The following is a 23,097-nucleotide window of genomic DNA, read 5'->3' as shown; positions in this document are numbered from 1 at the left end:
ATATTGGATGCAGTCAGAAGGAAGTGCAAACAGAGACTCATGAAATCACCCCATAACAAAGGTAGGAAAAATGATTTTATTTTCAATTTAGTGATCAAAATGTGTCAGTTTTAAGAATTTATATCTGCTGTCTATATTTTGCACTATATTCATCTATTTTTCTATAGTTATTAATCATCTGCCTTGACCTCTTTGACCCCCCCCAATATAAACGATTAACATTTTCTCAGTGTTCTTTGTGTTTTTTGTTTTTTTTTTAATTTTGTGGTTACCTTTATGTATTAATAAGATTGCATTGTGTGTATATGAAAAATGGAAGAAATTGCATTACAATTACCTGTAGTACAGTGGAACCTTGGTTTACGAGCATAATTCGTTCCCATGTTCGTAAACCAAAATACTCGTATACCAAAGCGAGTTTCCCCATAGGAAATAATGGAAACTCGCTTTGATATGTTCCCCCCCCCTCCGAGACCAGCGGCGCTGTTCCTCGCCCTGCGCGAACCGACACCCCCCGCCCGAACAACTTGAACTTACCCCCCCCCCCCCGGTCTGGCTCCGAGAATCTCAGCGAGAGGGAGAATTAGAAGGCCTTGAGCATGCGCAGATGCATGCTCAAGGCCCGGCAGAGGCAGGAAGATCTTCAAGCGGCACCGGCACGTCCTGTGGGTTGCATGCCGGTGCCAGACGGAGGGGGGGTTAAAGTTCAAGTTGTTCAGGCAGGGGGTTAGGGTTTCATGCAGGGGGGGTGCCAGTTCGAGCGGGGGGGGGGGGGGGAGCGATGCCGGTTATTGGGGGGGTGCTTGCAAATCGAGTCAACACTCGGTTTGCGAGACACATTTTGCGAGAATGTTTTGCAAACCAGGTTACTCGCAAACCGAGGTTTGACTGTACTATTATTATGGGGGTGGAGTCAGGGGCGGAGTTTGGTTGGTATTTGTTAGGCTTAAGGCAGTGGTCTCAAACTCAAACCCTTGGCAGGGCCACATTTTGGATTGTAGGTACTTGGAGGGCCTCAGAAAAAAAGTTAGTCTTATTAAAGAAATGACAATTTTGCACGAGGTAAAACTTTATAGTTTATAAATCTTTCCTTTTGGCTAAGTCTTAATAATAATATTGTCATTTATAGCTAAAGAAACTGTTTTATTTTACTTTTGTGATTATGACAAACATACTGAGGGCCTCAAAATAGTACCTGGTGGACCGCATGTGGCCCCTGGGCTGCGGGTTTGAGACCACTGGCTTAAGGGGTACTTGACTGTCTTAGAGAATAGCATTTTGATGGGAGCCTTTTTTTTCCCCCAATTATCCTCTTTGACAGTGCTGATTAGCCTTATTATTAAATTAAAAGAGGCGCCTTTCTCGGTGGACACCTCTAAAATCGCCGCCTAGCGTTAGGTTTGGTGTAGAGATTTTGCCAGTTACAGTTCGTTAAAAGTTTAGTCTTCTAACTGATCAAACAACACGCCATAGCAGCAACGTACAAGTTCCTTTCAGAAAACAGAACTTGCAGCACCTGACGGAAAGAAGAATACACACGACAGAAGGTTTACGAGTGACCAATGAGAAACAGTCTATTAGAACCAATAAATGAACAGGCAGGAGACAGGGTAACATTAAACCAATGAAAGGGTGGTCGAGGTGGCCAATCAGAGGGCGGCCTAGCGTGGAGCTTTCGTTTGGTAGGCGGGACCGGATGTGTCAGAGAGGTTCGGAGTCAGCTGACTCGTGCCCGGCTGCAGTCACTGGCAGCGAGTGTGAAGTGTAAACGGAGTTGTAAAGCATAGACAAGTCGCGCTCCTATGGCAGACGCCGCTCCAGGCTGCCCCCAGCCTCTGATCCGCAAGCCTGTGCTGCTGAGCAAAGTGGAGGGCTCGCAGGACGTGGTGAACATGGCAGTGATCATTCCCAAGGAGGATGGAGTGATCAGCGTCTCAGAGGACAGGTACGGGCGGCGAAATATTGCACCATGCAAGATGAGAGCTGCCAAGGGGTTAATGGAAGGATTGAAAGAGCTATGTGCCCCTTCCCCCTCCAAAATACGGAAGAGGGTAAAGGTGTTGCACGATTGCATATTTTCTAATAGTAGTCATTTATTATGAACGAAAAAAGATACTCTATGCAGAAATATTCTGTGCGTCCGTATATATTTTTCATCTGTAATATTCCGAAAACAATTGTAAATGTGGATTGAGTTGTGGATGGCTTTTGGAATAGGAGTAGTAAGCGCAATACAGTTGCTCGTGTTACTATTCTCTCTTGCAAACTCATAAGTTGCCATGCTATTCTTACGAGTATATCTTCTCTTTCGGTATTGTTCCTCTGTCAATCTTAGCTGCTGTGTCTTTTTTCAATATATTTTTATACCATCCCTGCCTAGTGCTGTGGCTCCCTTGCCCTTTTTAAATATAATTTTTCTCTCTCCCACCAGAACATTGTTTCCCTTCAGACTACTAATTCTTTTTCCGTTTCCCAACTTGATGGCTGCTGCTATGTACTTCATTTTTTTCGTTCCTGGCTTTCTCCCAATTTTGGTTTGTTCCTGTAATTTCATCCCAATACGGCATGTTTAATTAAGTAAGCTGTGTGGTATAGGTGTCCTTTGCTGCTTGTTCTTCTTCTGTTCTACCTCGACCAAACCCCATTTTGACTCCTCCTTACCTCCAGTGAGTTTAAATGGTGCAGGACTAATTTCCATTTGCTTTTATCCTGATGCTTTGTTCAAAATGTTAGTGCTTTGAGATTGACCAGTGCTGTTTTACTGAATGGGGCATACTGCTAGCAGCACTTTTAAAAACTGAAGCAGTGGGGTCAGGAGTCATTGGGGATTGCTCAGAGGAGGTAAGAAGTGTGTGTTTGTGGGTCTGGGGTTTTAGGTGAAGGTGACTTATTTGGATGATTGGGGAGATATGAAGGTATTGGGGAGATATGAAGGTAGTGGGGAATGTTGATTTTAGATTTGCAGCAATAGTGGAAGTAACTTTATTCACTTTATTCTGATGTAAGCTGGATGGAAAAGTCTGTGTGCTGTGGGCTGGAGGTTCCCCATACTTGCTGCTGCTTTGGTAAATGGAATAGAAGGAAGCTGGCTGGGTATAGGAGGAAGGAAACATGGGAGAGGAAAAGGTGGAGTGGTTGATTTTGCAAGAGAGAAAAAGATAGTAGTTGCTCTTAGGGGGTAAAGAGGTAAGACATAGTGGTCTGAGAGTGAAAAAATGTAGTCTGGTATAGAATAGAGAAACCCACACATTTGTGGGGAAAAAAAAATGGAATTGTCAGGAAATTGAAAAAAAAAAGAGAACTACTGAAATGAAGCCAAGTAAGTGTAATGTGATGACAAGACATGAAAGGACAAATTGACATCAGACTTGCAAAAGTACTGAAAGCTATTTGTAGTAGTTTGACTAAATTCTCATCTATTTAAAAAAAAAAAAAAAAAAAAAAAAAAAAATATATATATATATATATATATATATATATATTATAGCAGGAAAAAAAACTTACAGCTTGGGTTTTAGAGCCAGGACAGGTGTCTTCAGTTGTCTGGTAAATTTTGTTCACAACTTATGTGATTATCAGACTTCATTTTAAAAGCGATAACACCTGAAGGAAGCATTGAGAAAATCTTGGTCATCAGTTTTTCACTGCAAAGCCCAGTTACGTCCTTTTCCTCTGCTGAAATGTCTAGTTAAATCCAGTAGCAACTGATGATAAATGCAAATGGTGGCGTAAGATCAAACTTGAAAATGTTATTCTGCTATTGTACAGTTTAAAATAGTTTCACAGAAAACTATACAGCTCATTTATTTATGCAAAGGCTGCTTCAGTACCAAATGCTGCAAATATCAATTAACTTATCTTTTTATTAATGATCATGTGTTTGTCTGGAGTGAGGTCAATAGAATGGATTAATCCAAGGCTGCAGTACCACCCATAGTCTCTGGGAGGCAGTCAAGACTTGGAGGCTGCTGCACCAGCTGCAGCCTGGGGTTGTAAACATAAAGGGGAGGTGCTCCTGCTCCTGTCTCTTGTAAATTTTTTATGGATTTCATTAATAAGTAAAAGCAACTTAAATCCCCCATTGTCCTAGGTACATTAGATAGATAGTGAGCCCACATTGGCCCCAGTACATTAGATTGTGAGCCTGCCAGGACAGACAGGGAAAAATGCGTGGGTACCTGAATAAATTCATGTAAACCATTCTGAGCTTCCCTGGGAGAACAGTATAGAAAACTGAATGAATGAATAAATAAATTCATTCATTCTTTATTTATCTGGTCAGAGTCTTTGCTTTAGTTTTACATTTTAGATTTAATTACCTCTGCAAATCCAAGCTCAAGGGTGGTTTTATATACACCTGTATGTATTTCCCTGCTCAAGAGGTTTTTGTGTTTTGGTTTGGTTTTTGTATTGGAAGCAGTTGAAGGTTAAGTTCATTAAGAGCGTTTGCACTTTGAAATCTATTCCCTAGCAAATTAGAAAATGTTCAAACTATTCCTTAAATACCTCTTAATATGTACTTCTTAAGATCATAACAATTCTTATGTAATCCGCCTTGAACCGCAAGGTAAAGGCAGAATATAAATCACTAATGTAATGTAATTTATAGCATATGCTTGACTTAAATTGTATAATTTTACACAGAACAAATTGTATAGGGTTGGAGGAGTTCTTAAAATACACGTTGTGCTTATTCTACAGTGAGAAATTTTCTTTGCCGCCCCTGCCTAATTCAATGAAAGTTGTAAAGACTTTTCCCAAACCCCACAGCTTTGACCCCATCCCATAAGATCTAGAAATAGGTTTAAGTGCATATAAGTTGCCCAGTGGACACAGAGTATTTCACCCTAGCACATTTATAGACCACCTTGTTTAAAAGCCATCTGGTTCACTTTAAACTGAAGCATTTTACAGCACTTTTTTAGATGTCTCTAGGTTTTTATTCTTTTCTTGGTAGAAGGCAATGAAAATAAACGTTTGTGTTGAAGACTATTAGTTGTACTAAGCAATTGATTTTACAGGATGGTAAGGTATGCTTTACTTGAGCTATGGCTATTTCTGTGGCAAGGGTGAAGCTTTGGGATAATCTGGTTGGACAACTGAAAATGAATAATAGCTTTCAGAGTTAAAATAAATTATTTAAAACATCTTTTTATATGAGGATAAATCAAAAAGTAAAGGTAAAATACATTTAATGGCTTTAATAGAAATAACTGTGAGCAATTGAACATATCAAATTTCCACACATAGTCCCCATGCAAAACGACTCATTTGTTGCGTTCAACTAGTTTCTGCAAGGAAGAAGTTTTTTGGCAGCTCCCAAAGCCAGGTGTGCACTGCTTCTTTTACTTCATGCTTTCCTTTTTGCTCTCTGGAATGCAGTGATGCACCCATGTCTCGTCACCGGTGACAACTCTCTTCAGAATACTCTGATCTTCTTCATACCGTCTCAGGAACTGGGTTGCAACCTCCACACGCTGTAGCTTGTTGCAGATCAGTAAGCTGTTTAGGAACCCATCAGACACAGAATTTCCTGTGTCCCAAGTCGTCGTGCATTATGGCAAATGCAGATCCACAGGTGATATCCAAATTTGCAGCCAATTGAGACACGGTTATCCGTCGGTCTTCTCTTGTGTGCATGATGTTGATGGGCGATCAGAACGACTTTTGTTGGTTAAACCTGTTCTTTCAGCTTTAAACCTTTTTACCCTCTCATGAATCTTTCATGGTGCTTTCAACATACTGAGGCAATATCCAAAGGTGAATTTCCACAGGTTTCACTCCCTCTGCCCAAAGAAAATGCACTACTGCACGTTGTCCATCGATGATGCAATCTTGCAAGGGAGAGTCCATGTTTCTGACGTCGTGGCTGCCACACAACTAAAGGCCAAGCGCTGCACTGTGCGTGGACAAACTATCCAACAGGCAATGTATGAGTACATATGTTGTATTTTGCTAGCTCTTTTCTGGTTAGTGTGTAATTTTTGATAGGCCCTCGTAGAAGCTTTTTAAGTGGTTAAGAAGCAGTGACTGAAGGAATGAAGTGATTTAATGGACATCTGTATATTTTATTTTATACTGTTTCTGGTGTGTTTATCTTATTTATTTATTTATTTTTTGTAATTGCTTAGGTATAAGCAGAATAGAAGTTGTTTTTGTTGTTTTTAAAAATAAATAAATAGTGCTTAGTGATATAGCGCATACTTAGCACCTTTTAGTGAGCATGCTGGCATTCAGCACTTGTTACAGTGGGCCTAAAGGTAGAAACAATGTAATCTAAAACGCAAAAAAGAATATTATACACTTCCCCCTCCATATTCGCGGTTTCCATATCTGCGGATTCACTTATTCGCGATTTTAAACCTAAATTTCCTTTTTATTTTTTTGGGTTGTTTTAAGCCCTGTAAGCCCCCCTTAAGCCTTACCTAGTGGTCTAGCGCAGTGGTTCCCAACCCTGTCCTGGGGGACCACCAGCCAGTCTGTTTTTCAGGATATCCCTAATGAATATGCTTGCGAGAGATTTGCATATAATGGAAGTGAGAGGTATGCAAATCTCTCTCATGCATATTCATTAGGGATATCTTGAAAACCCGACTGGCTGATGGGCCTTCAGGACAGGGTTGAGAACCACTGGTCTAGCGGGTTTTCGGGGTAGGAGCGATCTTCCCATGAAATGGCTCGAAAGACTACGGGCAGCCATTTCCTGTGGGCAATCTGCACGGGGCAGGAGCATGGGAAGATTGCTCCTGCCCCGAAAACCCGCTAGACCAGGGGTAGGCAATTCCGGTCCTCAAGAACTGGAGCCAGGTCAGGTTTTCAGGATATCTACAATAAATATGCATGAGATAGATTTGTATCTCAAGGAGGTAGTGCATGCAAATCCATCTCATACATATTCATTGTGGATATCCTGAAGACCTGTCCTGACTCCGGCTCTTGAGGACCGGAATTACCTACCCCTGGGCTAGACCACCAGGTAAGGCTTAAGGGGGAGGGGCTTTCGGGGCTTAAAATAGCCAGAGGGTTAGGGGCAGAACCGGCCTGAATATTATTTGCAGTTTTTTAATAATCGCGGTTTTTTAATATTCGGGGGCGGCTCTGCCCTTAACCACCACGAATACGGAGGGGGAAGTGTAACTGCTTTTGCTGCTTAATGTTTAGCACAGGTTTGGAGCAATGAAAAATTGTGCTCTATCTGCTGGAAATAAGATAAAATCCTTTTGAAATGAGAAGTACTCTTTTGCAGGCTGATATTTGATTGATCCTCTGCACTTCTTAGCCAGTCCTTTATTAAACTTCAGTTGCTGAATTAAATTTAAAATGCAGTTGAGAGCCTTTTTTTACAATTTTGGAAAAAAAAAAATTCCATAGACACAGATTGGAATAGGTCCTTTTTTAATTAGGTTTTAGGAATCCTTAAGACCAATGTGTTTTGCATCTGCCCTGGATCTTTTTAAAATGCACTTGGATTAATTTTGAGTAGTTTATTTGCCACAATCTCCTGTATTCGAACCATCATTTACTGGTCTTTCTTTTTTTTTTCTATGAAGTGGTCTCCATGCTGTAATGGTACCCCTTTCTCCTGTACCACCGAGAGCATGATATGTGCTGTGTTTCAGGGACTACATTTGAGGGGAGGAGAGGGAGGTATTGCAAATAAGCCATAACCATATCTTGTATAGGTCCAGAGTTTAGAATGTAAAGCAAGTCCTCAAAGTGAACAGAAAAGCATCTAGATTAGTGCTCTCAAACTCACGGCCCGGGGGCCACATGCAGCCCGCCAGATACTATTTTAAGGCCCTCGGTATGTTTATCATAATAACAAAAGTAAAATAAAATAGTTTCTTGATCATGTCTCTTTAGCTATAAATTACAATATTATTATTAAGACTTGGCCAAAAGGAAAGATTTATAAACTAAAGTTTTACCTCGTGCAAAATTGTCATTTCTTTAATAAGACATTAATTATTTTCAGCAGCCCTCCGAGTACCTAGAAATCCAAAATGTGGCCCTGCAAAGGGTTTGAGTTTGATCTAGATTGTAAAGAGTTTCAAATCTCTGCATTCTTAACTTAAATTAGCACACTTTATTAGCTTATATGAAGTAGCTCATGTGCCATGCTGTCATCTTGTTGACTTAAGAAACAGATCCCAGCCTTTGAAGATAGCAGTTTCCTGCAGGACCAATTCAGCTACTTGAATGCTGCATTGTTTTAAAATGTGTTCTAAAATTGTAAAAGCAGTTAAGATCAGACTCATCTTTTTTAATCCAACTGAGCTCACTGTCTAATTTGTTGATCCAGAAAACATTCTTTGCCCTGAAAGGGGGGGGGCAAGGAGGGTCCATGCCTACCCCCTAGGCTCATCAGAGAATGAGCAGCTAAGGGGAAATGAGCTCAGGTGCGCGAATCTGCCTTGATGCAGGTGGCACAGAATGGGGCATGGAGGTCCATGCCACCCCCTAGGCTCTTGCTGACTCCGCCAGGGGTATATATAATTTTGAATTCTTGTCAAATTGCAATGTTTTGTAGCTAGGGAGCTGAAGCAATTGTTGATTGCTTATTGGTTGTCCCCAATAAACAAAGCTGCGGCATGGTTTTACCATCAATAAAGTGTCTGTGGTTTTATTTATTGTTCGTTATTGCTGTGAATATATGAATTTTGGTAAGCAAGTACAGCGAAGGGCTTTGTGATATGAGGATGTGAGGGGCGACAACTTGGCCATTCCAGAACCATATGTTATAGTTTTCAATATGTGCTTGTCAGTATCTTCTTTGATTTTCACTTCTGCCACCTATTGAGTCCCATTGCCAGCTCTGTATAGCACCCTATGAAGGACACTGAGAATGTGGAAGCAAATTGGAAAGACAGCTACAAAAATGTATGGCCTGCACAGTGAGCCTTCTACAGAGAAACAAAAGTATGTAAATGTGTACACTAGGAGAAAAGGGGAAGAGATGCTATAACTGAAAATAGCTAGTAAGCTTCAACAGTGGACTGGAACATTGGTAGCTAAGAAGCCCAAAAGAAATTTGGTAAAAATATTTTATTGTTGAGAGGATGGTGAACACCTGAGATGGACATCCATTGAATTTTTGTTTGGAGATCAAACTATGACGGAACTCAATCATGGCACAGGACAGAATGAATAGGGTCATAGTGACACAACAAGAGAGAGTTGGAGTAAGAAAATGTTTGGTGGCACCCTTGGCCGATGCCAGGAAACAGTCTGCTTTGAAGAAGTAATGTTTTAAGACTCGGTTCAGTTTTTCTAGTGGTGATTATCTATCTTAAAATCATCACAGGTGTTGGCCTCGCCATATAGGCTAGGGCTGAGTGGGCATAGAGTCAGATTTGCTCTCGCTTCCTTTTGAGGTGGATTATAGCACATCGGTTTAGTAGTTTGGAGAAAAGCAGCACTGTCGCTCCTATTATGCTCCTGTCTCATTGGATAAATGGAGAGCTCCAAGTGCACTGAATGGTGCATCTTTCAAGCACACAACAATCGCTGCAAAGCTGGTTTTGAAAATTAGTTCCGATATAAAAGATGTCTTGTAGAAAAGGCCCACCTGGTCCACCTGGTTCTTGACTGTGAAATAGCACTTGCAGCCCCTGAGAAGGTTCTGGTTATGTCACAGAAGCAACATTTAAAGTTCTGTTCTATTCTTCTGTCTTGGTCTTGGAGCCAGTTGTGGTTAGTGCACCACTTGCCCAAGTCAAGAGGTTTCAGGCAGTGCTGATACATGAGACCACCAAATGCTTTTAAAGAACACGACCATGGGTCCTGGAGATCAGTGATGGTGGCCAGGAGCAGCAAGAGGGAATTTTTTTTTAGCAACTAGCCTCAACAACAGCAATGATAGCAGGAATGGACACTTCAGTGACATTATCAGCAGTAGCCTTTTCAGCAATATGGTGAAGGGACCATATTGGAGGAGGAGAGAGTGGGAGACTTGGGGCTGATGGTTGAGAGTAGTGAATGGCTGGAGATTGGTACTACAGAGAGACTGGTGGAGAGGAAGAAGACATGTGGAAGGGTGAGTTGGGGGGGAAGCTGGGGAAGATGAGAGGGGGGGGGGTCTGGTGGAGATCAGCTGATGGGGGAAGAGAAAGATTGATGGGCTCTGGAAGAGGATGGGGAGACACTAACGAAGGATTAGCTTTAGAGGGGGGTGAGAAGTCATGGGAACTAAGTGGGTGTCTCAAATCACATGGAGGCTAATGAGAGGGAAGGTTGGGAACCTCTATTTTAGACCATGTCAGTAGATGGAGTAGAAAACACAACATATGATGTTTTCTCCAATGATTGATGGAAGCATAACAGAGGAAAAAGCCATCTTACACTGCAAGTGAAAATGCAAAATGTGCTTTACATTGCTAATGATTTTTTTTTTTAACAGCCCTAATGACCTAAATGTATCGATTCACAAAAGAGATTCTTGAATGTATTAAGGAATACTGGGTAAAGGCAAGAGAAATTGACTCAACTGAGATAAATCGAATGGGAGGATAATGTCAAATTCAGGGAGATTTAACTTGGACAGGACCTCGCTATCTTATGTTCTTATTTACCACAGCCAGTGAGATAGTCTTAAAAGTTTCTTCCATTAGGAGTGCTGGCTGGGTATGTGAAACCAAAGCAAAGGCTTTAATAAATATTTACAGGAAAAACCAACACTCAAATGCAATCGCCAGGGAAATGTGATACAATGTAACAAATAACTGATCTCTGATATTGAAACATTCATATACAATGTGTCAGATTCATTTGTGCTCAAAAAAAAAAAAGTTTTTGAGAAACTAGACTTGGAGCAATTAGCCCCGGCAGCAGCTCTTTTTCCAATCACAGCACTCTGAGTGACTTTTTATCGCACCAAACTTTAGCTAATTTGAAAAAGTAAACAGTGATATGAAAACTTATCTGTGCTGGAGCTGAGCAAACTTTGACGCGTTTCGCAACAAGCTGCTTCATAAAACCCGACGCTGTTTTTTTTTTTTTGTTTGTTTTCTCAATGCCAATCTCACTCAGTTTTGTTTGCCAGAACGTTTGAAACAAACAAAACGGAGTGAAACCGGCACTGGAAAAAAAAAACCAGCGTCTGGTTTTATGAAGCAGCTTGATGTGAAACGCGTCAAAACCCGTTAACGTTTGCTCAGCTCCAGCACAGATAAGTTTTCATATCACGGTTTACTTTTTCAAATTAGCTGAAGTTTGCTACGATGAAAGTCCTAGCAAGCAGGTTCTACAAATCGGACATAGCCATGGAGGAGAAAAATATGATGGGGAACTGTAAAGCTGAGAAAGGCACAGAAATGAGGAATCCAAGCTGTTCTAAGCTAGTCATCTTTTTAGTTGCAGCTTAGCCAACTTGACTAAATATAGTTAGCTTGTACCCCTGCTTTTAACTCTTGATTTTGGCCTTTGATTGACATCTGCTGCTCTCTGGTTCCTCAGAAGATTTTGTTTGTGTCTCTAGTGTGGATTTGCTCCTCCTCTATTTTATTTATCAAAATTCTTGGTGTCATTCTGGACCAAAGCCTGACTTTTGAAGACCACACTAAGGGCTCCTTTTGCTAAGCTGGGCTAACAGTTTTAGCACACGCTACACGCTAACGCCTCCATAGAGCTGGCGTTAGCATTTTCCGCATAGCGCGGGGGTTAGTGCGCGCTAAAAACACTAGCGCAGCTTAGTAAAAGGAGTCCTAATTCCCAGATTAAAAAATGTTTTTTCATTTTATGGAAACTTTGTACTATTAAACACTATTTTGATTACCGTATTTTTCGGACCATAAGACACACCCACATGTAGAGGAGGAAAAATCCAAGACAAAAAAAATTTGGTTCAGAATTTTTTTTCTTCTTGTTTTTTCTTCTTCTTCATGTAGGTGCGTCTGGTGCTGGGAAGCCCACAGCCACAAGAAGCCCGCAGCCGCCCGAAGCCGCCCAAATCCCGAAGCTGCGCACAGCCCCCCACCCCCACCCGGTACCTTTTGTAGTAGCGGTCTAGTGCAGTCTCCAGGATGGCTGCCTGTGTCTTTAGCTAGCAGAGCGACGCAGAAGCGCAACTTTTACGCTTCCTGCCTGGTCCCGCGCCGCTCTGTGATTGGCTGCAGTCAGTTACTGAGCGGCGCGGGACCAGGCAGGAAGTGCAAAGGTCGCGCTCATGTGTCGCTCTGCTAGCTAAAGATACAGGCAGCCGTCCCAGAGACCGCGCTGGACCACCACTACAAAAGTTATCGGGGGGGGGGGTATAGTGATAGTGTATTTGGTCCATAAGATGCACCCCTCTTTTCCACTCCCTTTTTGGGGGTGAAAAAAGTGTGTCTTATGGTCTGAAAAATACGGTATTCCTTTTTTCAGTTATTGGTTCAATCAAGTTTCAAGTTTAATAATTCTCTTGATTAATCGCTTAATCATATTTCAAAGTGATGAACAATTTAAAATACATTCAATAAAAAACAGTACAGTACACACTTTAAATAATAACACTGGGTTAAAAACTAACATTAATTTGGGTACATAGGGTAAAAAGGGATTGTGAAATACAATTTAATAAAGAAAAGCAATACAGAGGAAAAGTACAAGAGGAAGACAAATAGAAACATAGTTTAATACAGTAAAGTCTTAGGCCTAAGGATTAGAAAATTATGCACCAAAGGCATCTTTAAAAAGAAATGTTTTTAGATTACTTTTAAATTTTCCTAGATCCTGCTCCTTTCGCAAATAAATTGGGAGGGAGTTCCAAGTCTGTGGGGCAGTTACTGAAAAAATAAACTGTCGTCTAGTATTAATGATCTTAAGCGAAGGAATAGTTAATAAATGTTGTTCATTGGATCTTAAAGTTCTGTTTGGATGATACGGAATTAATAATTTATATATAAATGCTGAAGTTTTGTTGAGAAGAGTTTTAAAGGTAAGCAGACAAAGTTTATATGTTATCCGATGAATAACTGGAAGCCAATGCGCATTTTTTAGAAGAGGTGTAACGTGGTCAAATTTTCTAGATTTGGTTATGAGTTTAATGGAGACATTTTGAATGATTGGAGACGTTTAATTTCATTTAATGATATTCCTTTAAAGAGAGCATTACAATAGTCTATTTTTGAAATCACCAAAGAGTGAATAAGAATATTTAGTGATTTTGGACATAAGAATTTTGAAATTGATCGAATCCTGCGTAATCTATAGTATCTTAGATTATTGTAATATAACATATCTGGGATCCTTCAAGAAAACCATTCAGCGACTGCAGTCCATCTTATTTATGGTCTGAAGAAATCAGATCATATTAGCTCTTACTATAAAAGATTGCACTTGGCTTCCTGTGGAAGCAAGGGTCATTTTTAGTTTGCTTGCCTCTGCTTCAAAACTATAACTGGCTCATCTCCAATTTATCTATCATACTATTTTGAATTCTCAGGCACAGTTCGTACCCGTAGTGCTTATCTGTTTGTTTTTCCATCCTTGAAGGGTTGTATCTCATTCCAAGCAGGCAAATGGAGTAAATGTTTAACTAAGTTTATCTGAAATGCATTTTCCTATTGAACCTTCAGAAAGTCTATTGAAACTTATCTTTTCAATAAATTTCTCCGACTCCATATTTACTTTGATGTATCTTCAGATGTTTCCAGAATAATCTGATTATCCTATTACGTTGATGTAATTTTTGAAGCTTTTGTAATATCGCTGTCTGTATACAGTCTCTTCCTTTGTAAATTTCTTTGAACTGTTTGTGGTATTGCAGTATATAAAAATAAAGTTGTTATTATTATTTGGAGTTCCTTTCAGTTGATATTATTTAGCTTGTAAACAGCTTTGCTCTACTGGGTAAATGACATGGTATAGTAAGTTATAAATAAATACAAATAACATAGTAACATAGTAGATGATGGCAGATAAGTCCCGAATGGTCCATCCAGTTTGCCCTTCAATTAAAATTTTTTTTTATTTTTTCTTCTTAGCTATTTCTGGGCAAGAAGCCAAAGCTCTGCCCGGTACTGTGCTTGGGTTCCAACTGCTGAAATCTCCATCAAAACTCACTCCAGCCCATCCTCCCCCAAATGACCACATACAGACACAGACCGTGCAAGTCTGTGTTCATCCCATGCTTCTTTGAACTCCGTCACAGTTTTCTTCTCCACCACCTCTCTCGGGAGCGCATTCCAGGCATCCACCACCCTCTCCGTAAAGAAAAATTTCCTTACATTGCTCTTGAGTCTCCCACCACTCAACCTCAAATTATGTCCTCTGGTTTTACCATTTTCCTTTCTCTGGAAAAGATTTTGTTCTACGTTAATACCCTTTAAGTATTTGAACGTCTGAATCGTATCTCCCCTGTCCCAAATGGAAAGAGAATGGGACTTGTATACTGCCCTTTTCTGGTTACACATTCATGCAGTTTACATACTTATTTTGTACATTACATTACGGATTTCTATTCTGCCTATACCTTGCAGTTCAAGGCGGATTACAAAAGATTTGACTGGACATTTTCCAGTGAAGATCACATTACAGAAGATTTGACTGGACATTTTCCAGTGAAGATACAATTTATTTTTTTTTTAGGGGGGGTAGCTGGATAGACTTCTAGGGGACCTTACGGGTTGGATAGTAAACTGACAGTGCCGAACTGTGTGATATTAGCAAATGGAATACAGTTAGAGTAGGTAAGATTACAAACTATTTTAGGGGTCTGTTTACTTGGAAGGTGTTTAGGTGGGATATTTAGGGGAGAATTCTCTGGAGGTAGGTGAATTAACTGGAGGTAGGTGAAGAGGGGTTAAGATATTTGGATGAATTTTTTGAAAAGCAGGGTTTTGATTTCTTTTCGGAATGTTTTGAAGTCGTCCGATGTCAGCAGATTGGAGATGGAATGGTTGAGTTTTGCTGCTTGTGTTGCTAGAAGGTTGTCAAACATTTTCTTGCGTTGTGTGCCTTTGAGTGGGGGGAAGGCAAAAGGGTTCGGGGTTCTTCTGTGTCTTGAGGTGGAGATCTGGTTTAAGCGGTTGTTTAGGTAGGAGGGGGAAGAGCCGTGTAACGCTTTGAATAATAGGCCGTGCTCAAAATTTGAATAATAAGCCATGCTCAAAATTAATTTTTTTTTTTTTTTTCATTATTTGGATTTATTAACTGCCTTTTCATGAAGAAATTCACCCAAAGAGGTAAATCAGGTAGACTTAACTATTTTCTTTCCATCTGTCCCAGCAGGCTCACTCACAATCTAACTGTGGTACCTGGGGCAATGGAGGATTAAGTGACTTGCCCCGGGGTCACAAGGAGCAGCCCTAGGATTTGATCCCACAACCTACTGTGTGCAGAGGTAGCAGCTACCACTAGGCCCCTCCTCACCTCCTGGTAGTAGACTATTGATCTTTGCAGTTCCAGATGGAGGAAAGGTCTTAAATTGGGAGTGGCCTAGTGCTGCTGCCTCGGCACCCTGAGGTTGTGAGTTTGATCCCAGCCTGCTCCTTGTGACTTTGGACAAGTCACACAGGAGCTTATAAAGCTGTAGAAGCTTCCTTCACAGTGTGTTCTATAGGTGATCAGCTGATATGGGGAACTTGCTTTACCTGCATTTAGTGCTTAAGAGAAAGAGGAATATTAGAGTTACTGTGAACTTCCAGCTGTGTGCCCTGGATTTTCCAAACCTACATTTAATTTCCTGAACTACCGCCCACAAGCAGAGGGAGATATCGGAACCTCTTAAAGCAACTTCGGGTACCTGGGACCTGCATTTCAGAGTAAGATAGAGAAGAGATGCTGAATGTGGGAGAAGGATAGGGACCAGGACACAGAGGGAAGATGCTGGAGAAGATGGATGGTGAACATAGAGAAAAAAATGTCAAAAGGACAGGATATTAATTTCCAGGTACTTTAGTTAGATTGTGAGCCTTCGGGACAGTAAGGGAATTTTTTAAGTACCTTCTTACTTCTCATTTATAATCTTAATGTATATTTTCTTCAAACCGCTTAGAACCTAACGGATGTAGCGGTATATAAGAAATAAATTACATTACATTACATTACATCCCTCCATTGCCCCAGGTACCACAGTTAGATTGTGAGTGAGCCTGCTGGGACAGATGGAAAGAAAATAGTTAAGTCTACCTGATTTACCTCTTTGGGTGAATTTCTTCATGAAAAGGCAGTTAATAAATCCAAATAATGAAAAAAAAAAAAAATTAATTTTGAGCACGGCTTGTTGCTTCGTCATTGGCTGGAACCCTCTCCAGTTCCGTGCTAGGTAAAAGTAAACAGCTACTTTGTTTTCCCCAGGACTTTTTGAATGGGCCTGCCACCTGACTAAATTCAGAAAATGGTTTGGAATTTTGTGCAGTTCTGCTCTTTCATGTCATGCGGCTAGCGAAAATGTCTGGGACAACACTGGAACTCAGTGGATGTGATTGAGCCCCAAAGGCTACAGTGGGACCAGGCAGTTCTCTGGGAAGCATAACAAGGGGTTGGAGCACTGCTTTGGACTTGCCAAGTCTTACCTCATAGCAGAATTAAAACTTTAGACATGTTTTCCCTGTTTGGCAAGGAATTGGACTCAATTGTTGGTCTGCCTGCCTGTGGAAGGAGAGAGAACTTTTTTTAAAACTTAATTAGCCAAGATAAACTGCAGGGAAGAATCTTAATTAGGCTCAGTTGACCAGGATGTTTACCATTGTGATGAGATGTAAACATGTGCAAATAGGCTTGAAACACAAGGCTCAGTGTTTTTTGTAGCAAAATCCTCTCCTACACCACAGGGGTGTCAAAGTCCATCCTCAAGGGCCGCAGTCCAGTCGGGTTTTTCAGGATTTCCCCTATGAATATGCATTGAAAGCAGTGCATGCAAATAGATCTCATGCATATTCATTGGGGAAATCCTGAAAACCCGACTGGATTGCGGCCCTCAAGGAGGGACTTTGACACCCCTGGTTTAGAGGAAGAAAGGAAGAACACGTATGTAGGCTTTCTAATAAAACCTGATTAGAAAAGAAGTGACAATATTAAGCATTCACTTCAGTTCATTCAAATCTAAAACTCGAATGAGTTAAATACTCGAGCAGTAACCTCAGCCATGCCGTTGTACAAATCTAAAACTTTTTGACTAAGGCACCAGCGTCTTCATTGGTCATGCGCTCATTTTCACTTTATATTTTAATATTTTAAATATATCTTATTACTCTTTTTCTCATTTAAGTATATTCTATATCCTCCGGGTAGGGAGTCACGGGAGTATTTGTTTTGGGGGGAGAGAGGAGTAACCCGGTTAAAACACCTATTGGGGGCTGATGGGGAGTTGTTGGCCCGTGCAGATACCTGGAGAGCGCAGTTTGCGTGCCATCCAGTGGAACATTATGCGAGATCCCTCGACAGAGCACAATTGAATAAGCATTTGGGGGCCCGGCTGCAGGAGTTCTTTGCCCGGGAGGAGGGGGGTTTACTTCTTGGTGTCTAGCAAGATTTACAACCAGCTAAAGCAGGGGTCTCAAAGTCCCTCCTTGAGGGCCGCAAACCAGTCGGGTTTTCAGGATTTCCCCAATGAATATGCATTGAAAGCAGAGCATGCACATAGATCTCATGAATATTCATTGGGGAAATCCTGAAAACCCGACTGGATTGCGGCCCTCAAGGAGGGACTTTGAGATCCCTGAGCTAAAGACTATCATTTGGTTCGGGGTAAATGGGAGTTGGAATTGCAGAATAATTTGGGTCACTGGGATGTAGGCTGTACCTTGCGGGCGACGCCTGGGGTGACCCCGTGTGCTTGGTTGCGAGACACATATTACAGGGTGCAATTAAGGGCCTTTTGTATACAGTTATACTATAGTGCAGTGGTTCCCAACCCTGTCCTGGAGGAACACTAGGCCAATTGGGTTTTCAGGCTAGCCCTAATGAATATGCATGAAGCAAATTTGCATGCCTATCACTTCCATCATATGCAAATCTCTCTCATGCATATTCATTAGGGCTAGCCTGAAAACCCGATTGGCCTAGTGTTCCTCCAGGACAGGGTTGGGAATCACTGCTATAGTGGAGGTCTGCTCACACCATTGTGTCATAAATGTGGCCTGGGGGGGACACACTCTGGGGCATGCATTTTGGTCTTGCCCTTTAATACAGCACTTTTGGAGACGTATCATCTCTTATATGTCGGGCTTGATTGGTAGAGCTTTGCGAAGTACCCCGGCCCACTTTATATTGGATGTGCCAGAGGCTTATGGTCATTTGTATAGGGGCAATAAGGCTTTCTGTAGGAAGATTAGCCTCCTGGCCAGGAAATGTATTTTGCAATATTGGATGGTCCCAGACCCTCCAGCGTTTTGGCACTGGAGGAATCGGTTACATCAGTTGGCTACCTGGGATGTGGGAGGGTCTAGGAAGCGGAAGATAGTTTTCTTGAATGTCTGGGAGCCATATCTGCAGTCTTTACACCCAAAGGGTCAAAGTGCGATTTTAAGATGGGTCACTTGAACTGGAAGCTCAGTTCGCTGGGGTGATAGTGCTAGTGATCCATGGTGGGGTGAGGTGGGGGGTGGGGTGGGGGTGGGGGTGGGGATGATGGGGGAGGGGGGTTGTATGGTTCTTGCACTTAGTTACAGGTTGGGGAAGGGAGGTGGAGTGGCTACTTTGGGGCTCATCAGAGTCCAAGGCCTCGGAGGGCCATTCTGCTGACTCTGGCCTTGTTTGCCGTGAGTTGGAGAGGGGGGGTTGGGTTGTTTGCAGTTCTGATCTCCTGTTTGTACTTGCTATCCTGTTGTATAAGATGCATCAATATTTGTACTCTGAATCTTTTATGTTTCCTTGTATAGTTCGCATTATCTTTTGCATCAATAAAAATTGTTTGAACCTAAGTATATTCTGTAAAGAAACTTATTGAAATCCAGTTAATTATTTCTTTGAGTTGTACTCGTCTGAAATTCAGCGGCAGGGGTAGATTTTCTGACATAGATGTGGGGAACGCTGAGGACGCCATTCTGAAACAGGGCAAGATCAGCACACTGATCCCTGTGAAAGAAATGCTATCGTATCCTGTGTGTGTGTTCGCTGTGTTCCATCCCTACACATAGAATCTATGTTTCACTTAGCTCTTCGCTTTCTCGGCTGTCATCATCACCCTTGCCTCTGAAGGGAGTGAAGCATTTTAAATTAATTTATTTAATTCAATTTCTATCCCGTCTTCCCAGCAGCTCAGAATGGGTTACAAGTAAACATTCACAGTGGAATGCATTTGGACAATACAAAGATTATAGAGCAACAAGTATAGGTTAAGAATGGAGAAGTAGGTGCAGGAGGAAAGGGGAATTTTAGGGGGCGATGGGGGTTGATTGCAGTTGGAATATTAGTTGAAGAGGAGGGTCTTTACCGCTTTCTGGAAGGTATCAATGAGTTCTGTAACCTGATTTGTGGAGTGAGTTGGTTCCAGAGTAGGAGCATTTGCAGGCAGTTTCGGACAGGAAAGACCTTCCTGGGGGGATACATAGGTGTTTTTCCATTTCAGAGCAGAGGAGGTGGGTGGGGATGTATAGGGTTAAAAGACTGGAGAAAACCATCTAACCCCTTTCCCCATTTGTAAGATTAATAGTGTTTTGTTTTTTTTTATAATTCTTGATTCATTTTTTTTAAACATACATACAGTGCATCAAAAAATATAACAAAATGATACAGTTAAACAGCACTAATTACTGACAAGTCATATTAAAAAATATCTTTTTCCTCCCCCTCCCCAACCTCCCTCCCATCCCGGATGTGCATGAAATTCTATTAAGGATGTGTAACTTGTACTATTGATTGGTTATAAAATTTGCTAATGGGCCCCAAATCACATTAGTTTTTATTATGACCAATTATTTCCAAATTCATACGGTCATAACGATAGAATAAGCATAGGGATTCCCACCCAAAAACATTAATAGAGTATTAACTGCGTAAGAGTTGGGTAGCTAAATACTGTAATTAAAACTATGGAATTTAGGTTTCCAACTTTTAAAAATATAACTTTTATTGTGCATTGCAGTGGAGGAAAACTGTCATCTGTGTATCTGCTTTTTTTTTTTCTCTCTCTCTTTCTCTGTCTCTTACAGTTGCTCAATGTTCCATGACATGCTTTTCTCATTCCAAGTAGTATACAAGATCCAAGGTTCAAATGTTGCTCTTGTATGTCCATTAGTGTGCTATTTTACCTCCACCCCTTGTTTCATGCAGCAATGTACAGTGTACTTTGTTATCCGGCACCCATGGGGATTGGTGGATGCTGGATAAGTGTAGCTTCTGGTTGTTTGAGAGTTACTGTAAAATTACTTTTGTCATGCATCAAGAACAAAATATGGTTGTGGTGAGCTCAAGTAATATGCTTTGTGAGTCAGACAAAGAATTTTGAATAAATCATGGAAATAAAAGCCTTCTTAAACATCTAACATGGAAATTCCTGCTATAGCCAGGAGTGCGGCCTGCAGTTAATGTGGGCTCCATTGAAACATATTACCTACTAATATGGCATATAACATGAAACAGTTGTCTACAATTCCAGTTAATTGCATTCTGTATTAGCGGTGACCCCTGACGCAGCAGCAACCGGTCCTGACAACCGGCCCCTTCCCTCCCTCCCTCCTTCCCTTCGGCCTCTGAAGCAGCAGGCAGCTGGTGAGCAGAGGCAGCGCCTTAAACAGGCTGCTTCCAGCCAGCCCCAGCAAGGCCTTTGCTCTGCTGCTGCTGCTACTCCTTTAGGTGAAGGGGGGAGGGGTCAGGATGACTCTGTTGCTTTGGGGGCTGGAGAGAGAGAAGGAGGGGGGGGGGGTTTTATCAGGACTGGCTGCCTGCTTCTTTGGGGGCTGGAGAGAGGGAGATTTGTGACTGCTGCTGATGCTTCGAGGGCTGGAGGGAGAGGATTGTTGGGTCAGGTGCGCATGACTTTGGAGGTTTGAGAGCATGGGAGACGACTATTTATTTTATTTTTGGCTGGTTGAGAGTGCCGGTTGTTGAATACTGGTTAACTGGGATTCTACTGTATTTTGAGGGAAAGGGGGGGGATGCTGAGTACTGGCCAGAAGTCCCCAGTCAAGGATAGGAAAGGTTTGAGAGTGAAAGCCATATCTGAAGATCAAGAGGCCAGTGTCAAGAGCTGTCTTCGTCATTATTTTGAAGTTCTGATGTGAGTATTTCAGACCAAGCTGCAATTAAATGAGATACCGTAGCTTAAAATTATACTGCAAAGAGAGTCCAGGCTGAGCTTATTAATAGAATGGAGAGAAGGTTAGCAATAAAGGAACGGAGGGAACAGATGTAATGAAAAGGGCAGAGAGACGGGGAAACCAGTATAATGAGTTCAACAAGCAAGGATTACACTTTTAAGCTAAATTTGATAGATGAGGATCCAATATTGATCTGACAAAAGTAGAGTCTGATAGTCTAGCACAGACATAGGCAACTCCGGTCCTCGAGGGCCGGAATCCAATCGGGGTTTCAGAATTTCCCCAATGAACATGCATGAGATCTGTGTGCATGCACTGCTTTCAATGCATATTCATTGGGGAAATCCTGAAAACCCAATTGGATTCCGGCGCTTGAGGACCGGAGTTGCCCACCCCTGGTCTAGCACCATATATTAATTTTGATGGTTGTTTTGAACAAGCTAAAATTTTCTAAGTACATTCCCATACAGGTCATAACATCTCTTATACAGTATAATTCAGGGATCTCAAAGTCCCTCTTTGAGGGCCGCAATCCAGTCGGGTTTTCAGGATTTCCCCAATGAATATGCATTGAAAGCAGTGCACACTCATAGATCTCATGCATATTCATTGGGGAAATCCTGAAAACCAGACTGGATTGCGGCCTTCAAGGAGGAACTTTGAGACCCCTGGTATAATTCTTCCCTTTATCTTATAAATCTATTACTTGCACAGTCTTGAGCCACCACATTTATTCTAATTATGAGGCTATTCTACCTGCCCTCCCCTCCCTCAGTCGTCAGCATGCCTAGCATGTACACTGCTCTCTACTAACACTCTAAAACCAGGATACATTTCTAATTATGCGGCGGTGACCTACAGTATTCCAGTCTGTTTTCTTGAAATACCTCTGTGTGGCTTTATATAACAAATTAGCTTTGATGAATAACAACATAAATTGAAATTAGCAGTACTGTTTTGAGAGGTAACTGAAAGATTTCTATCACTTTAGGTATTAGTGAAAATAACCTAAAAAAAGATAAGTCTCTATTGATTGATAATGTAGATTATTCAGTGGTTTCAATTATTAGAATTTTAGGGTTATTTTTTTTACAACCATTTGTCTTTAGTAAATCATGTTATCCAGTCGATGATAAAAATCCTTTGGGTTATTCTGGAAATTGAGAAGGATTAGGAAGTATTTTGATCACTATCAATTTAGCTTATTGGTTCAATCTCTTTTTATCACTGATTTATTATTGCAACACAGTGTCTCACAAACTTTGCCATGCCATGACGCATTAAACATGTTGGCCGTGGCTCAAGGTATCTGGAAGTGCACGGATGTCTGCACCAGTGGGGGGGGGGGATGCTGGAAGGGAAGACATGCGGAGAGAAGGCTGACTGCCTCCGGGATATGCACGTCCTGAAAGCAATCAGCTGGCGCCTCTCCTCCTCAGCATCTCGCGGCACACAGTTTACAAACGCTGAAAAACACAGCTATTAGGCTTATATTTGGATTGGGAAAAAAAAAAGGAGATAGAATTACACCAAATATGTTGAAATTGCATTGGCTTACAGTTGATGCCAGAATCCAGTTTAAATTTTTTTGGTATGTTGTTTAAAATACATCAAAGAGATGCCGGTAGTCAAGGAAGGGGACAAACGCCTCTGCACGGCTTATCACAAGTCCAAAAAAGAGAGCCGAGTGCGCCTGGTCTTCAACCCTACTGTGGACCTGATACAACATAAAGCATAAAACCAATATAATGTGGAACGTGGACTCGACACAGGCCGTGTTTCGGCTAGAGTGCCTGCATCAGGAGTGCACCACTGGTAGGTAACCCACAAAAGTTCCGCATGAAATCCAAAACAAAACTCAAGTGTCCTAGCTAAGCGCTTCTGAAGTTTTTGGCGTTCTACTTCAGACGCGCTTAGT

At 41.5% G+C, this 23,097-nt stretch overlaps 1 protein-coding gene across 1 annotated transcript in view; it reads left to right on the top strand.

Annotated features, from left to right (window-relative positions):
• Positions 1-1,636: 1,636 nt before the first annotated feature.
• The window catches only part of WDFY2 (WD repeat and FYVE domain containing 2), a 185,353-nt gene continuing 163,892 nt past the window's right edge, over positions 1,637-23,097 (top strand). The window contains exon 1 of the mRNA XM_033950251.1: positions 1,637-1,945. Coding sequence (XP_033806142.1) covers positions 1,803-1,945 — 143 coding nt within the window. The 5' untranslated portion in view covers positions 1,637-1,802. The remainder of the gene's footprint in view (positions 1,946-23,097) is intronic.

This window comes from Geotrypetes seraphini, chromosome 6 (genome assembly GCF_902459505.1).
Source record: "Geotrypetes seraphini chromosome 6, aGeoSer1.1, whole genome shotgun sequence".
NCBI lineage: Eukaryota > Metazoa > Chordata > Amphibia > Gymnophiona > Dermophiidae > Geotrypetes > Geotrypetes seraphini.
This window is presented reverse-complemented; position numbering and strand designations above follow the sequence as displayed.